At 45.1% G+C, this 18,070-nt stretch overlaps 1 protein-coding gene across 1 annotated transcript; it reads left to right on the forward strand.

Annotated features, from left to right (window-relative positions):
- The first annotated feature begins 1,118 nt into the window (after nucleotides 1–1,118).
- LOC141786005 (heparan-sulfate 6-O-sulfotransferase 3-B-like) lies at nucleotides 1,119–17,788 on the forward strand. Its single transcript, XM_074664696.1, has 2 exons — nucleotides 1,119–2,000; nucleotides 16,352–17,788. The coding sequence occupies exons 1-2, from the start codon at nucleotides 1,459–1,461 to the stop codon at nucleotides 17,115–17,117; spliced, it is 1,308 nt and encodes a 435-aa protein (XP_074520797.1). The 5' UTR covers nucleotides 1,119–1,458; the 3' UTR covers nucleotides 17,118–17,788.
- The last annotated feature ends 282 nt before the right edge of the window (nucleotides 17,789–18,070 follow it).

Genomic DNA, 18,070 nt, shown 5'->3' on the forward strand with positions numbered 1-18,070 from the left:
AAAATAACAAAAGCTTTTGATCAGCGTGGGCTTAAAGGGAATCCATTACTGTGGGGGAAAACGCCTTTAGTTTGAGCATTATAGAAAATTCAACTGTAGTGTGCATCACGTGTTGGAGAGCAACTATGTAGGATGATGACGATATGGCAGACGCACACAGGCTTATACACACACACACACACACACACACACACACACACACACACACACACACACACACACACACACACACACACACACACACACATACACACATCACCCTCACACACACAGGATGCCAATTATTGACTTGACATGTTGGAATCTGTCCATGGTGCTGAAATTACTCGCCCCGGGATTTAACTCTTTGAAGTGGGCTGCACAGTAACTTAATCACAGATCTGTTTACAGTCATTTCACAGGCTCAGAAACATTAAAACACCAAAACAACACCTGAATATGGACTTTGTTGAGAACAGGTGACCTCTGAATAAAGTAAAACACTTATTTCACCATATCACAATACCAAACAGAAGAAACACCATTAATCTGCTCTATTTCTTTTAACACTGTGTAATAACCCACTCCCACATATTGCCCAAAGGAATTCAAATGCAAAACAAATGATTCCCATTAAATCACTGCTGTAATTTCCGCTTTAAGTTCCTATACATGTTTCCTGTATAATTGGAAACATTGATTTTCCGCTTGTTCTGGGCCACTCAAATTATGTATGTGTGATTAGAGATGAGGTTGCGTCACCAGCTCGGGAGCTGGGACAGATGACTGGAGCAGATGTAGAGTCAAGTCAGGCGGATGAAGACTGGAAATGGAATGAGATTCACTCTTCAGATTAAAAAAAGGAGCGCAAACTGAGGCTTTGAGGCATAAATTATGATCACAAAATATGAATGTGATTGAAAATAGTGTGATAATAATTAACAAGCTTGCTTTTATATTTTACAAGTATGGAGCTAAATAGATTTTCTTGTAAAGTTGGCGTAAAAAAAAGGCTTTCTCTTTCTGTTTCTCATAATTTACGCATTACGCGGCTTTTATTTTGAAAATCCCACGGGAAGCTCTCGCGTTAAGCCGTTGGAGCTTGCAGTGTGCGCGCACGGATCAGATACCCATCAGCAGTTGCTTTGGCAGGACAGCCGAGCCCGAACGCTCCTCACGTGCGGATGTGCCGTCTCGCGCTGACGTCTCCAGAGGTGTAATTACGCACGAGTTTTGTCAGCGCATTTAAGGAAATATGGAGCGTTGTTCTGTTGGGGAATAACTTGATTGTTTACAGCTTTAAGTTTGAGAAGTGGACGTGTTCTCGTCATGTTCCTACCTGCTTGTGAGACTTTTCCTTCCTGACTAACTGGAGCAGCGCGTCCCGTCACCTGAAGTGAAGCTGCAGGATGAGACGAGGGGAGGACTCGGACATCACGTTACCGTTTGTGCCGACGGCGTGATTTACAGTTTTTCACCATGGAGGAGAAGTTCAATAGACTCATCTTCATTCCCATTGCGGCGGTGCTCTTCTTCATGATTGGCTACCAGTATGTGTGCCCGTCCGACAGCAACACCTGCTACTTCAGAAGTGACGAGAAAGGGCTTTTCCAGCGCTATTCATCAGGGTTTGAGTTAGTTTACACAGAGCAGGAGACGGACGAGGACCTTCCCTCCAAGATTACATCCAAATTCAACTTCACGGAGCGAGATCTGGACCGCAACGTGGACTTCAACATCCGAGGAGATGATGTGATGGTGTTCCTCCATATTCAGAAAACGGGAGGGACGACGTTTGGGCGGCACCTGGTGAAGAATATCCAGCTGGAGCAGCCGTGCGACTGCATGCCCGGGCAGAGAAAATGCACCTGTCACCGGCCGGGGAAAGCCGAGTCGTGGCTCTTCTCCAGGTTCTCCACGGGCTGGAGTTGCGGGCTGCACGCGGACTGGACCGAGCTCACGAGCTGTGTGCCCGTGGTGATGAACAAGAGGGACAAGAAGAATGCACAAAAAAGCAAAAGGTGAGGCGTGGGCTGCAGGACAGGTGAGGTGGGCAACACCTCAGAATCTGTGCGCTGATAAAACACGCATCCATCATCCACGAGTTCATCCTCTCATTCACTGGACTACACACCTCCTCCCTCATAGCCCAGTTCCATTTTTTTATTCTTCAGTCTTTTACTTTTCCTACTCACCCATTCACCCCTAAAATCACCCCCTCACTCACTCAGTCTCACCTAAAAACTCACCCTCTCACTTATCCCTTAGTCACCCTTTTACTGACCAATTCATCCTTTCCTTCGCCTACAGATTCACTTATTCACTTGCCTCCTTACCTACTCTACTCTTTACTCACCCCCAACAAATGTATTCACTTATTCACTCATTCAATTACAAAACCATTTCTCCAACCACAAATTATTCATTCAACCACCTATTGACTATTTCACTCACTCATTTGTGCATCATTCAGTTGCCTCCTTACTAACTCATATTTTGACACACACAATCACCGATTCAATCATTCATTCATCTCTACATAAGTTCATCCCTTACTTGTTCACTCACTTGCTCATTCACTCACTCACTTACTTTTTAAATAATTTCCTATCCCTGACTGATTCACTCACTCTATAACTTAGTCACAATCACTCATTCCCTCATTCATTCATTTTTACAACCACTCCCTTTTTTCTCTATCACCCATTCACACAGTCAAAAACTCATCAGAACAAAGTTTGATAAATTCTTAAGACCTCTGTGTTGTTTTACTTTACTCTGTTATTCACTCATTTATCCATTCATTCATTCACACATATTTATTCCCTCACTCATTCTCTCTCATTCACACATTTATTTTTTAAATTTATTTACTTTTTCACTCCTTCAATTATGCATTAATTTCTTCATCCATAACTTATTCATTCATTCATTTACTTTCTTCATTCATGCACCAACCAAACTGTTCACTCTTTTACTCACCTACTTACTAACTCACATTTTGAAGAACACACAAAATTACCTATTCACTCATTCATTTATTTGTCCCTACATTAGCAAACCCCTTTACTTATTCACTCACTCACTCATTCATTCATGCAGCTAAACAATTGTATTTTTTATTCATTAATTATTCACTCATTTTATGACATCATTCTCTGACTTGGTAACACCCTCATTCATTCATTTACACAGTTACACATTTTTTTGTTCACTCATTTTTAACCCTGTTATTTACTCATTCATTTATTCATTCCTACATTAGCTCATCCCTAACTTGTTAATTCATTTACTCATTTACTCACTCACTTACTTTCTTAATCATGCATATAAACAAACATATATTCTCTTTGCTCACTTGTTCACTCACTTTTCTAACTCACCCTTTAACTAAGTCACTCACTCCCTCATTCATTCATTCATTTTCACAGTTATTTCCTTTTTCTCAATCACTCACCCTTTCTTGTCAAAACCACATTTGGTTTAAATTTAACACTTGCTTCACATTTTTTGTTCCTTCTTTTTTTACTGTTATTCACTCATTCATTTATTCATCCCTACATTAGCTAATTTCTAACTTGTTCACTCATTCAGTTTCACTTTCTTTCTCAACGATGCATCTAAACACTCTTTTCTTGTTCCTAATTTGTTCACTCACTTTATGACGTCACACACTCACTCATTCATTTACACAATCATTTCCTTTATTCATCTGTTCATTCACTCATTCACACATTAACCCACTCCAATGCCCAAGTGTTTCATCCCTCTTTCCTGCTGTGCCTCCACCTCAGAAACTCATCCACTCTACCCCTGTAGTCATACATTCACTCGTTCATTTTCACTCATTCATACTCAGAGTTTGGGAAGAGGAAGTGTTTTATCTGTTAAGCCGTCTTTCAGGGTTAAATGTAACTCTTGGTTTGACCCCATGTTCCGTGAGGAAGCGTAAGTTTTGCACATGCTCTGTTGGAGCGTTGATTGATTCAGTGGCGGTAGACGTCGTCATCGTGGTTTTTCGGGCCTGCAGTAGCAGCAGCAGGTGAGCGCAGTTGTTAGCGTTACTTACCTCAAGGCACTAAGTCAAAGGTAAGCGGATTTAAGAACAATGTAGGTTGCGACACCAATTTCTCCCGGCTCTCAATTACCTCGAGGTCTCGTCACGCCAAGCATATGTGGCCTGATTGGCGTGTAATGTCGAGCTGTTAAAGCTGCCGTGTTAACAGCCACACCACATGGCGTGTCGACACCAGCAGCTGTGTCTTCCGGCACATCCAGATCCGACTGCATCCACGTCTGAGGGTCTGTTTCAATTTCCTGTAATTACAGAACAAAGCTTAGGGGAGTAAATCACTTAAGCAGGCCGGGGTCCTCTGAGGTGTGCCGCCTGCGCGTTGGAGCCAATTTACCTCACAATTTGGTTCAGAGTGCAAATCTCCATATGTTACCGAGAGCGTTAAAGGGGGTCGACAAGGACAGGGGAGCACCTCCAAGAATCCTTCCAATCCATTAACCGTCCTCTGTGGCAGCCATCAGACTTAATTTAATGCTTTTAAATAATTTTGACGTGGTGCCTCCGAGCCAGATCAGCACTGTGAGTGAATCAACAACACTCCAGTCAACACTTGTCAGCTCAATATAATAGTCAGTGGAAACTCAGCGCTCATTAACGTTGGCACTTTGCTGCATCCGAGACTGGCTGCAGACATAATTCAGCTTCGTTTTTTTTTTTTTTTTTTTCAAACGCCGGGACCAAATATGTGCTGTGCAGCAATTTTCCCTGCGACTAAGTGTCAATTTTTACTAATTATTTTGACAGGAAAAGCAACGATTTCCACTAAAAGCGCTAATGAGTGGTGAATGAACTCCTGCGGGTGCTGACTTACAGAGAGTTTTATTGCAAACCAGAGAATAGCCGATATAATTTGATACTCCGCTGAGCTATTCTGCAAAGTACTCGCAGTCAATGCGATACTTCATTGATCCCTGCAGGGAAATAATCTCTGAGCCCCCTCCTCAGGGGGTCGAAGGTCACAGAGGATCTTGAGCACGGAGGGTGTAATGTATCTTAAGGAGCCCAGCTTTGAAAAAGATAGATGTGAGATTATTACAGGATTGTTAAGTGAAGTCTGCTCAGGAGCAGGATATTTTTTATGTATTTTTCAGAAGAAGGTATCAGTTTAAGCCAAATGCACCGTGACTCATAACTCATTCTATACCTGTGAATTTCTTGGACAAGCTGTGAGTCACAACTCGCTCAACAGCCACAAATCTGTCACATGAAGTCCTCATTTCCCGGGATAATGTCTGCTTGATTTTCCGTCCACACTCTGCCATGAAAAGCACTCACTTTCCTCCCATCAGCCTGGAAATAGACAAACTATTAAGCGAAGCTGTCGTTTTCGATTAAAAGCGCCGAATCAGAGCGTCGTCTTTGTCGTCGATGTGTTGCCACAAGGTTTTCATGTTGTGGTTTTATCAGATCTGAAAGCCTCTTGTCCTGTCACTTTGGGGGATGTCGCCCCTGTATGATGGGCAGTGACGCACGCGGCGATGGCAGCAGAGGGAGTTGGAGTGAGCTGGTGCATGTGTGGGTCAGCGTGTGCTCGGCTAAGAACAATACTTAACTCCGTCCTGGGAGATTGCTCTGCTTTTGGATTTGTTTGAGTTTCTGCTTTGATCCCTCGGTTTCTCAGAGAAGTTCAGAGAGAATTATTGTTGTTGTCCTAATAGACACATAATCCCCTTTGAGTTCTCCTGCCTCAAGTTTGGACATAATCAGTGCTTATTCTCTAAAAAGGCCGAGCCATTTCATGTGCTTATAAAACACTCTAATATTTATCCCAGGTTGATTGCGAAAGACGAAACAGCGCGTTGATATCGAGCGATGACTCTCGTCTTATACAAGTCCCATATAGCGATGGGAATGCAGACAGTCAGGGATCAAACATCATGGGAATGGATGACGCCCACACCTATCTTCAGGCTACATCCTGCCGGGTGTGATGTAGATGCAGAGTCCGTTCTCAGCCCTCAGACTCTGCTTTTAACTCTTCAGCGTTGGGATGAATGCTTCAGCTTCAGAGAGTTTAGGAAGGACAAATCTACACCTACCTAACCCTACTGCAATGATTCACACCTGTAAGAGTCTCAGCAAACTCCTCCTTCCAGGTTTTACCCTGCTTGTTGCTCCAACTCTCACGTATGATGCTAATTCAACAAATAAGATCATGGTCCACTGATGACGCCACCTATAGGTAAAAAGTGGAAGTTGCCCCAAGCATGCAAAAAAGCTGCCACACATGCACAGACACTTTAAACGTTTATATTTAGCACCATTTTTCATATGTTTTCCTCCTGTTTCTGAATAAAGCAGCATCTGTCTGCTGCACACCTTGAAGGCACCTCCCTCCCACACAATACACAGGTGTAAAAACCCCGATCACACAGATTCCACCACACCTGCAGCCTGTCAGGTGGATACTTATCTTTTTTTTGTTTCTAATAGCTGCAGAATGAAGAAGAAGATCCCAGGTAGCCCAAAGGATTGGAACAGCTAGTTTGGCATCTTTGTGAAATTCACCCAAGTGGGTTAAATTTAGCTCCTGTTCAGAGGACACGCCAGCAGACTGGTGGTCATAATTAAGGAGAGCAGTAATGAGATTTGTAATTCACCTCATGTTGGTTTTTCTCTCCTCTGCTCCTTCCTTTATCCATCCCAACCTGACTTAACACCAGCAGCATATGCTGCACAGGCCCACGCCCCCCTCCCTTGTGTCAGACAACTCCAGTAAATAACTGGCGGAAGGTTAAAGTAGTTTCTGATGGGCGCGCTGCTGGTCAGAGGCTCCTGCAGGCCCTTCGCTGACAGCATGGGGCTGCAGCATTCACATCGCAGCAGGTTGTCAAATTGCTGCGAGGCCGGACGTCAAACCTGCTCGGATTGCAGGGCCGCCCTGTTCGTCCTCGGCAGCCAGCGTCACACTGAGCAGTCAGAGAGTGTAACCTTATTACCGACCTCATTATTTCAGATTAGTGCAGAGAATGCAGTCTGGCTCAAACACAGAGCCGTTTGAGGCTAATTAGCTCAGTTCATTTTGGTCCCGGTTAAGGTATTAATTTGGTGAAAACACCTTAATGTGATGATGATAATGACAACGACACCAGGGGTGTTAAAATATGCAAAAACATGCAGGAAGATGATGAAGTTTTCAAGCTAAACTAGGAGGAAACTATGGCGGCAAATTCCAAACACTCACTTTTGACACATTTAACATGAGGACAAACACTCGGTTACAAGTTTCTGACATTAATCTCCCCCCAGTCACTTTAAATCCTGCGCCAAAGTCAGCGTAGAGATTTCAGAGACGGGTGTACATTGTCGGTTTGAAGCCCGGAGTATTTCTCAGACTGCCCTTTTACTTCCACCGTCGACGCCGCTTTTGACTGCACTGTCACTCTCCGAGCTTGCACGTCAAGTTATTCCAGACTGCTGACAACCACACATTGTTTGTGGGATAAAAAAAATGTGACGAGAACGCAGGTTGTCAAAAAATCTGTGACCTTCAGAGGCAGGAAATCACTCAAAGTGCTCCCTGTGGATCTGTGAAGTCTCAGACTTTTAAGGTAGAAAATAGCACAGTCGACTCTAACTAATGAAGAACTAGATTAATCAAGACTGGGTCTGCCCTTTGTCTGCTTTAACACCCAGCTTTACTCCATTGATCTATAATGAGCAGCAGTAGAAGGAGAAAAGATAGATTCTGTCAGCAAAGGTTGGGTAAACGACTCTTAAAACAAACAGCTGAACCAAAAGTTGGATCCTCTCGCTGCTGATCAGGGGACGAGTTTGAAACCCACTCTGCTTCGTCTGATTCGTCACCTCCTGTGGGTGGAGGACTATACGTACAGTACCTGACACTAGAGTTTTATTTTTGGCGATGGGTGAATGCGCGGCTCCTCTGGGAGAGCCTATGCAGCAGCCTGATGTTGAGATGTAGGCTGATAACGCAGGAAGTGGTTTTTGTCAGCGCTCCTGGCTCGAGGAGTGGAGGGAGGCGGTGACCAGGGGTGTGCACATACTTTTTGAAGGAAAGGGGCTTCACAAGAGAAGGAGGGCACCTTAGCACACATTGTGGCACCTAGAAGGCACTTTAGAGCTTGTTTTGGCTCCCAAGAGGGCGCTGTAGTGTGTTTTGGCCAAAAAAACACACTAAAGGGCAACTTTTGGCTCTCAGGGGGGCACTTTAGCACATGTTCTTGCCTTAAGAGGGCACTTCAGCATATTTTTGCACCAACAAGGTACTTAATAACATGTTTTAGCCCCCAGGAGGACACTGTTGTGTGTGTTTTGCCTCCAAAGAGGGTGCTTTACGGTATGTTTTACTGACCAAGAGGCATTTTAGCGCACGCTTTCATTCCTAAGGAGACAATTTAGGGCATGTTTATGCTCCCAAAAGAACATTTTATATCATGATTTAGCACAAAAAAGGGCATTTTATTGATGTTATTGCTTTAAGACGGCTCTTTAGCGCACATTTTGCTTTAACAGAGCACTGCGCATGTTTTGGCTCCCAGGAGGGCACTGTTGTGTGTGTTTTACGGCCTAAGAGGGGACTGAGGGACATGTTTTTGCCTCCAAAGAGGGCACTTTAGCACATTTTTTAGCAACCAAAAGGCACTTTGGTGCACAGTTTGGCTCCCAAGGGGGCACTTTAGAGCATCTTTTGGCTCTTAACAGGGCACTTAAGTGAATATTTTGGCTCCCAAGGGGGCACTCTAGCCCATGTTCTTGCCTCAGGAGGGCACTTTAGCATTTTGTGGCCCAGTAAGGTACTTAAGCGCATGTTGTGTGTTTTGCCTCCAAAGAGGGCACTTTAGGGCATGTTTTAGTAACCAAGAGGCGCTTAAGCGCACGTTTTGGTTCCTAAGGAGACATTTTGGTGCATGTGTCAGCTTCCAAGGGGCACTTTTGGGCACAATTCGCTCCCAAGAGGGTATGTTAGTGCATGTTCTTGCTTTAGGACGGCTCTTTAGCGCACATTTTTCCTTAAAAGAGCACTCAAGCACATGCTTTGGCCCCAAGTAGGGCACTGTGTTGTGTGTTATGGCCCAAGAGAGGACTAAGGAACATGTGTTTGACTCCAAAGAGGGCACTTTAGCACATTTTTAGTAACCAAAAGGCACTTTAGTGCACAGTTTGGCTTTCAAGGGGGCCCTTGAAGGCATGTTTCTGCTCCAAAGAGGCACCTTTCGGCTCTGAAGTGGGCACTTTTTAACTCTTGAGTGGGCACATTATACTCCAAAGAGTTCACTTTAGGGCATGTTTGCATCACGAGGGCACTAAGTGCACACCTTTTGGCACTTAGGCGCATAGCATGCTAAATTAGCACTTTTTTTTATCAAGTGGGCTACGTACAGTCATAGTTTAAATACTGCCTCCTGGTGTATGCTTGGGGTGTGGGTGTCATAGCGACATATGCTGATCTCAAGCTGGTGACACAACACACCAGAACAGCGTCGCAGATGTCAGGATGAATTTTTAGACGCCATGCTTTGAATGATTCGCCTTATGTTTCTGTGATATGATGATAAATGTGACCCAGATCACCTTGATACTGCAGAATGATGATAAAATTATCAATTACAGTGAACAGAGAGCTAATTGACCTCTACGCTCCCTGCGGAGTGAGGCTAGCAAGAGAAGAATTTGTGGTTAATGAAATATTGATACTGCTGTAAAATCTGCTCGGAGCTGTCGGTTTTATCGATCCTTTAGAATGAGTTTTATCTTCAGGTTTACATCAGAAGTTTTTCTAATGTAAAGATAAAGAGATGAGTTTCTGAAAACATAGACCCCTTCTTCAGCCTCACTTCGCTCTCTGCTAACCTGACATTTCTTGCCTTTGAAAGTGACATCCATTTCCTCATTAACTTTTAACTCCGCACAGAAAAGTGTGAACTGCTTTTAAAAAAAAAAACTCCAGAAAGCAATTAAACACATCCTGCTGCAATAATTTGCATATTGCACTGCGCTTACATACATCTTGGGGTGGCAGCTGAGAGATTATCAGTTAAAATTCAGCGTTTATTAAGGCGCTGGGGGTTTTGTTTGGAGCACAGGGGCTCTGTGAAGTTTATGATAGCCTTATTGAGGATGTGCAACTTAAAACCTCAACCAAAGACGAGATTACAGCACATGAAGAAGCTAGAAGGTAGCAGAAGGAGCCACATGTCGTTTCTGTCGAATCATCCCCCTGAGTGCACGCCCTCCATGACAGTGAGCAGTGTCTTGTATTCTTGTGAGAAATGTGAGATTTTCCGAGGATCTCGGTAATCTCTACACTCCTTAGGGGGATTAGGGGCAGTCGAAGACAGGTTTTATTATACCCTGAAGGAGGAGGGAGGGGGGGATTTAATCCAGAAGTCCGGATTTATTCAGAAACCTGTCGACAGGATTGAAGATTCTTTTGACAAAGCGGTGTTGATTCTGTTAAAAGGGGAAAAACATCACAAGAAGAGCGTTCGCTTTACAAGATAATGCTCTTTAACTGAAATAAACCTTGATATATGTTAGCTTTTGAAAGGAACGCCTTCGATATCTGACGTTCTGTGCCTTAAATTTGAATCCCTTGGTGATTTCAGACAGCTTTCAGAGCAAAGTGCTTCAAGAAAACATCAAAACGCAGACTTGCTATAGCAGCTTTCACAAAGTGTGCTTCCTTTCAGAGCGTCTTGTGTAGTTTCGTGTGGGTAGATGTGACCTTTGCAGAGCACAGTCACCCATTTATCCTTCCCATATCTACATGGACCTAGAAAACGGGCTGACACCTCACAAAGCTGCAAAGATTAAGATGTCAAGCAAAGGTTAAGGCTAAGACGCTAAAGCTACTAAAGCCGCACACGCCAGGTTGGTGTGTGCCGCGGACGGCCTCGACACCGTGCATGCCGTGGGTGTGTTTAAAGACTCAATGAACCCGGAGAGAAGAAATGTAGCCACCTCGAACGCGACCGAAGATGCTTTTCAATTTAAGAGTGAAAACTCCTCTTAATCTGTTTGGTTTGAGGAGACGCGAGCTGCAGTTTCTCACATCGGCTGTCACCTAGTTTTCAGCTACACCACATCTTCACACCCCTCGCCTGCCCGGACAACTCGTCTTTTTCTAGAAGTGTTCTCGGCTCCCTCGTCTCCACTCCAGCATCCCTGGGGCTTTTCCTTTATCGCCTAAAATAGCATCTCATATTCAGCTCCAAGTCTCCTCCCTCAGCTCCTCTCTGAATCCGTACCTCTGTGTGACTTATTGAGCGATGTAAGCGGCCGGTTTTCCCCAACAACTGGGCTGTTTGAGAGGGAGAAGGGGCCCAGCGACTGGTGTGGTGTGGTTCGTATGTGAGCGGTGCTTGTTGGATAGCGATCCTGCCGTGAGCAGATGGGGACGGGGATCATCTTCCCTGTAATTGGCAGACAAAGATTGAATTAGGACGAAGGAGAGAATCAAATGAGTGGAAATGGATCCCGCTTGACCCCGTGGTCTGGATAGTGATGTGATGAGTCTACCCCCTTTTTAAAGAGAGCAGCATGTAGTCAGTGAGAGTCCCTCTTCTTCCTCTTTTATTCCTCTAATTCTGTATTTTTAAAGCTCTCCCCGTCTCTTACGCCTGCGCCTCTGTGGCCGCCCATTCACCCACTGTCAGCCTGGCTAAAGCTGGAAACCGAACCACGCCAGCGTTTTATCTGCTTCGCCAAATGTAGTGTCATCCACAAGATCCTTTTTTTGGGCCTAAAGGCGGTGTGTTCCTCCTGCTGAGGGCTTTTAAAACACTTTTATCTCTGACAACCTGGTGACTGGAGGCGGAGGTTTGGGGGTTATTTGGTGTTAAATCCTGCCTGTTTTTTTTCTTCTCCTTATAAAGAAATTTAATAAACTGATTTACAATAACAATACATATAAAATCATGTGGAAAAAAATCTTCAAAATTAGTATTTTTCAAGAGCTAACGTCCAAAAAAGCATGTGTATTGAAAAAAATATACTAATCGAGCAACAAAATTAAAGCTTCAGTATTTGATACCAAAACTATCTGCTGAAAGATGCTAAAACGATTCATAAAACTGATGACAAACAAAAGCTGTTCTTCTTAAAGGCTGCTTTAAATATGCTTATTCAAATTTTCATCAAGACTAAACTATAATGATTGAAGCACAGCCGAAGCAAAGGCCAAACACTCCAGGAACACCACATAGCCACTGGGCCTTCGCATTCAGATTAAAGCTCCTCTGAGTGGTTTTTGAGCGCTAATGAAAACAGCTAAAATTTAAAGTGATGCCCCTTTATGAAACTACACTTCAAAAAATGATGCCATTACTCCTACTTTGTCCAGAGGGGGCGCCAAAATCAACACTAACAGAAATCTCCTCACAGGAGCTTTAAATACCAGCTCTTTAATAAAACACACAACATCAATATGAACCAGGCTTAAGCCTCATTGCCTCTTGTACATCACCATCATCATAGCATGGCCCACCCACATAGGTGGACCACACGTCCTCTGTTAGCCGGACATGCATTGGGGAATTTTATAAGATTCTCTTTAAATGTCTAGTTTAGCTCAGCCTGTTCTAGAGACCATTAGTATTATCTATAAAGTGCTGCACTGGGCTACTGGTATGATTCAGATGTACCAAGCGGTCAAGATGTTAAGAGTGCACGCTGCATGCGTCATGACTCATCAGACCCCCGACGCTCCTTTTCTCAGATCAAAACAGAAAACGCGCTCTGACCACCCATGCTGCGCTCTCAGATGGAGCTGAAGTGTAAATGCAGTGGTTGATGTGTTTCTTATTTTCATGCGATCCTGTATTTTTTTGACATTTTATTGCTGGTAAATTCTAATTTTATGATCAAGTAACTGGAAGGCCAAACTAGGGACAAGAGTTGGAAATTAGCTTTTATGCTTTTGGGAGGGTTTGTCTATTCATTTGTGAACAACATAACACAAAAAGTAACAAACAGATCTGGATGAAATCTTCAGGAAATGTTCAAAGTTAGATAAGGAAGAAGTGATTACATTTTGGAGGTGATCTGGATCACTTTCTGGATCTAGGACTGTTTTAAAGGATTCTTTATCATTGTGAGTTAGGGCCATTTTCACCATATGTGTATATAACTCCACCATAAATGGTCAGATTGCTTTGCAAAACAATACAAGACAAGGTCACCGTAATTTCTGACAGATGTAAAAGTACGAGATCCTGGAAATATTGTGGATACTAAGATCCAGAATATAAAATATGTCAGGAAAACAAATTATCGTACAAACCTGCAGCTAACACCAAATTGTAGCAGACAGACTGCTGAAAGGGAGTATAACATTAAAGTAAGACTAAAGTGTTGGTGACAATCACGTCTGCTGTGAAAGTCTACACTTCCTCACTGCTTCATATTTTTATTTAGAAGCTGCTGCTTGGTCCTAGACGACAGTTGTGAGTTGTTTTTAAACTTTTTCCTTCTGATATAGATCTTTTTAATTTGGGTTAAGCCTCCACGTTTACACCCAACTCAGCAGTTATTCCACAGAAAGCAGCAAATGCAAAGGTTTTATCAGCAGGCTGTATCACCACTCAGCAAAGACAGCTACTTAATGGTGGATTATTAAATTAAACACCATCAGGGTTATAATTAAGGGATATTTTTACCTTCTTAAGGCGAAACTCTTCCTGTTAAGATATCAGAGTTTGTGTGCGGTACAGGCTGTGAAACCAGTCCCCGCTCAGGGCGTTTAAAAGTGTTTTCCAGGAGATAAAATTAAACCGTTTTAAAGCGAGCATGTGAATAGAGACTGAGACACAAGGGGCAGGAAGTAATCCCCCCTCGGCTGCAGAGGCTGAGGGATCCCTTGCGGGCACAGAAACACCTCTGAAATGGATTTGATTCCTCTGTGCGAGTTATCAACACCCTGACTGCCGTGTGAAATCGATGTGCAGCCTTGTGCTTGTTTTCTGGTGTCACTTCTTCACCCAACTTGGAGGAAAGAAACGGCTTTAAAGCGGGTTTCTTCTTGGGAATAAATGAGACGAAGCAGCTTTTTGTTTCTCCAACATTAGACCAGACTTTGTGTGTGTGAGTTTGTGTGTGTGTGCTTTTTCCACGGCAGCCTAAACAGCTCCCATCAAGGCTTTTATCACGAGATGACGCTGTCCGTGATGGTAGTGAGTGAATTAACAAGGCAGATATTGATCCTGGGCTGTGAGTTTCCTCTGTAGCTTTTTGATGGTGATTTAGAGAGTGCGAGAGACACAGAGAGGCCGGTCGATACCGTTTGCAGGTTTTCCGTGTGGAGAAAGGTGACAGGTAGCCAGGAGGCCATGAGCGAGGCGTGGGATTGATCAGCAGCAGAATGCGAGCAGTTGATTTTGCGGCGGTGTGTGTCTGCCGCGTACGTTCGCTGAAATCTTTTCTCCGGTGCTGATTCGATCAAGGACGAAAAGTGTTCCCGCTTTGTTCTGCTCAGGCCTGATTGACTTGAAAAGCCATTTAGCGCATTAGCAAAGCGCCGAGGCCTCGGAGTGGAGCAACTCAAGGCTGAGCGACACACCGTGTTTCAGGGAGACGGATGGTGGAGGAGTTGTTTTAGTCGTAGCTTGGTTTCTGCATGACGACACCTGACGAGTAATCACTCCTGACCTTCATCGTCCGACCCTGCCTCTGTCCCTGACACGGGTAAGAGGAGCGCTTTGACATTTGCTGCTCTTTGTCAATAGGTCACGATGAAAGCACAGACGTGCTGAAGCCGGGGTAGCATGGACGTTTATTGATCTGGCTGTCTCGCGGTTAGCTGTGCAGATAGATGATAGGCACAGGAGGAGGAAGGAGGCCCAGCTCCTCTACAGGAAGCACAACTGAAGGCCGCTTCGCGAGGCGCTCGCGTGTGTCCATCTGTCTCGTGCCGTCCGGCGTAGATGGCGAGGTAATTCACTTATCCTGCACTGTGAACGGCCATTATCTGTGCCGTCTGCGGGCGTGTGCTGCCATGATATCATCATGACACTCACTTAAGAAGACATCACAGCTGCTTGATATCTGCCGTCTGGCTGTAATGGCTGAATTATGAACCTTTTAAGGCTGTTTTCCTGAGCGATTTATCCTCAGAACACAACTTCTCTCACAATTAATCTGATTTCTCCAGCAGAACTGAAGCGTGTTTGCTCTCCCTGTGAACGCTCAACTTTTGACACAGAGTTGAGGAGGTTTTTTGGAGGATTTTGTCTTTATTTCTAAAAAGCAAATACCAGTCAAGATATGCTAATTCGATCGCACATTCTGAGTGTTAAAAACATACATCGCATCAGCCGTGTTTAAGGTGTGAAGTCAGCTGTGACACATCCAGTTTTTCTCTTTCTAACACTTCTGCACAAAAGGATCCTATTTTGGGAGCTGGTCCAGCTCATCGCTGCGTTCTGGGCCAAACCGGGTCCACTGAGACGTATTCAGGTAACAGGTAGTCAAAGAAGCCCTAGCAACAAGTTATGAGAGTGTTCATGGAGAGGACTAGAGAAGTTTCTACAGCAGCGTCGCAGCACAACGTCCTTGAATGTGCTCCCAGAAGGTAAACGGCAGCCTCGTGGGATGAAGGAAATAAAATGTTCTGCTTTTTTATTCGAGCTTTATATTTTGAATCTCTCCGTGACACCGCGGGTCACGGTGATCTTTGCTGCTCAGGACGAGCGTTTTTCAATTCCCCTTTTATCTCCGTTCTCTTCCTCTTTTGAAAAACTTTTCTGCTGAAATTCTCCCGGCGCTGACTCCTCCAGTCACCTCCCTGTCCTGGCGGTCATCGCTGAGCTCAATAGAAAGCGGTGTTTGTCAGTTGAAAGCTTTTTTTCTTCTCCTCCTCTGCTGCTGGGTTACAGCGATTTTTTTCTACGTGTCGTCGGAGGCCGGTTCAGAAACAGGAAAGGTGATGGAGCTGAGAGAAAAACTCATTATCCGAGGCAGGCAGGGGCAAATTAGTGTGATACAAACAAAAATCATTTCACATCTGTGGGATATTAAACGCTATACATGCTAACTTTGAGCCAGCGTCTCTGTCATTAGTGTCTAACGCCTTCAGACGCACTTGATGATGTTTTTCATTTAAACCCTCATCACACTTCTCTGTGTTCGTCCACCGCTGCACTATTTCTTCCGGCTCATACTTTGGTTTTATCTGCAGCAGGAAATGAGAAATTTACAGTAGCCATTAGTTTCATCCTTCCTCGCGGTGCTGAGAATGTTCCAGTGTTTTTTTTCACCTTTACATTTTCTTAGCTTCGCTCAAACTTGTCGGTGTTGTTGCTGCAGTTGTGTAAAGTCTCCTCCTCTCTGTCCCCGCAGGAACTTCTACTACATCACCATGCTACGCGACCCCGTGTCACGCTACCTCAGCGAGTGGAAGCACGTGCAGCGTGGAGCCACCTGGAAAACCGCTCTCCACATGTGTGACGGCCGCCCGCCCACGCAAGACGAGCTCCCTGCGTGCTACAGCGGCGAAGACTGGACTGGAGTGTCCCTCGCCGACTTCATGAGCTGCCCGTCCAACCTCGCCAACAACCGGCAGGTGCGCATGCTCGCCGACCTGAGCTTGGTGGGCTGCTACAACATGTCCTCTGTGAGCGAGCTGGAGCGAGGCCGCATCCTGCTCGCCAGCGCCAAAGCCAACCTGCGCAACATGGCGTTCTTCGGGCTGACGGAGTTCCAGAGGAAGACGCAGTATCTGTTCGAGCGGACGTTCGGCCTGCACTTCATCCGGGCCTTCACGCAGATTAACAGCACTCGAGCCGCCAGCGTGGGCATCAGCGAGAAGGTGCGGTGGCGCATCGAGGGCCTCAACGCCCTCGACGTGGAGCTGTACGAATACGCCAAGGAGCTCTTCCTGCGGCGCTACCAGTACAACCGTCAGAAGCAGCACCAGGCGGAGCGGCTGAGGAGGTGGCAGGAGCGGCAGGAGAGGCAGCACAGGCAGCGCATGCACAGGACCTATTTGGCGGCGCTGTGGAGACTCGGCGGAGGAGGAGGGGAGGCGGAGGAGGAGGAGGAGGTCAAGGTGCAGGAGGAGATAACCACGACAGAGGACTACAGCAGCCAGGTGGTGCGGTGGTGAGGAGCGCAGGGGGGGACTCAGAAACACTCTCACTGATGGCTGGTTGATTCATCGTGCTTTACTCTCCTCCCTCCGTCTCCTGCTGTCTCTGCTGTGAATCTGCCAAAAAACCTCCTGCCCTCATAGCCTCGTCGCGCTTTGTCGGACTGCCGAACGGTGTCTTAATATTTATGATGGATGTACTTGTCATGGCAACATAAAACATTTTGTATTTGTTTTTTTCTTATCGCTATTTTTGGCACTGCAGTCGTGTATTTATTTACCCATTAGCAAGTGCTTTGAATGTTCTCCGAGCGGTGCAAATGTTTCTTCAACTCCGCTGAAAACTCCTAGAACTGAACGCCAGGATAGTCTATTTTAAAAATGGAGGCCGACTCGAAGGATCCTCTGTGTCCTCTTTGTGATCTAGCGCCGTGTTGATCAGTGAAATCTGTAGTTACTCTGTGGTGTTTGGCTTCATAAGGATATCAAAGCACAAACTTGGCAATAGCGTCTCTACTCTTCTTCTTACGACTGACTCAGCTGCAGCATTCAGAAACAATCAAGGCAGGAAAAATGTGTTCAATAAAAAAAAATCTGCAGTGATGTAAATGTGTCCCTGGTACGCATGTGTACTTGATCTGCCTTGCTCCTTTTTTCCTCACAGCATGTTCTCACCATAAAAGTCTGAAATCTCCAAGCAGTGTGCCAACTTCTTCCATACATCCACGCACGTGCACACACGCTCCCCGGCTGACTGACGCACACGGATGAGAGCTGCAGGCCCTGAAAGACAGCCTGTCAGAGCCGCTCTCGGCGCTCTTACATCACACACACAGAGAGAACATTGGTATTTCCACCATTAGCACATTGATCACAGGCTCTTCACTTCCAAATTGATCATTTAAAGTTCAATTGACCATGACGCTGGCGCTGCAGAAAATAGAAGGAGCTCGTTCTTTCCCCCTCCTCCT

Source organism: Halichoeres trimaculatus, unplaced genomic scaffold (genome assembly GCF_033239565.1).
Source record: "Halichoeres trimaculatus isolate MK-OKI-2021-1 unplaced genomic scaffold, fHalTri1.1 fHalTri1_scaffold_24, whole genome shotgun sequence".
Classification (NCBI taxonomy): domain Eukaryota; kingdom Metazoa; phylum Chordata; class Actinopteri; order Labriformes; family Labridae; genus Halichoeres; species Halichoeres trimaculatus.

Coding starts and splice junctions, on each gene's coding strand:
- LOC141786005 (XM_074664696.1), top strand. CDS start 1,459: ATGGAGGAGAAGTTCAATAGACTCATCTTCATTCCCATTGCGGCGGTG. Junction 2,001..16,351: donor AATGCACAAAAAAGCAAAAG/GTGAGGCGTGGG, acceptor CTGTCCCCGCAG/GAACTTCTACTACATCACCA.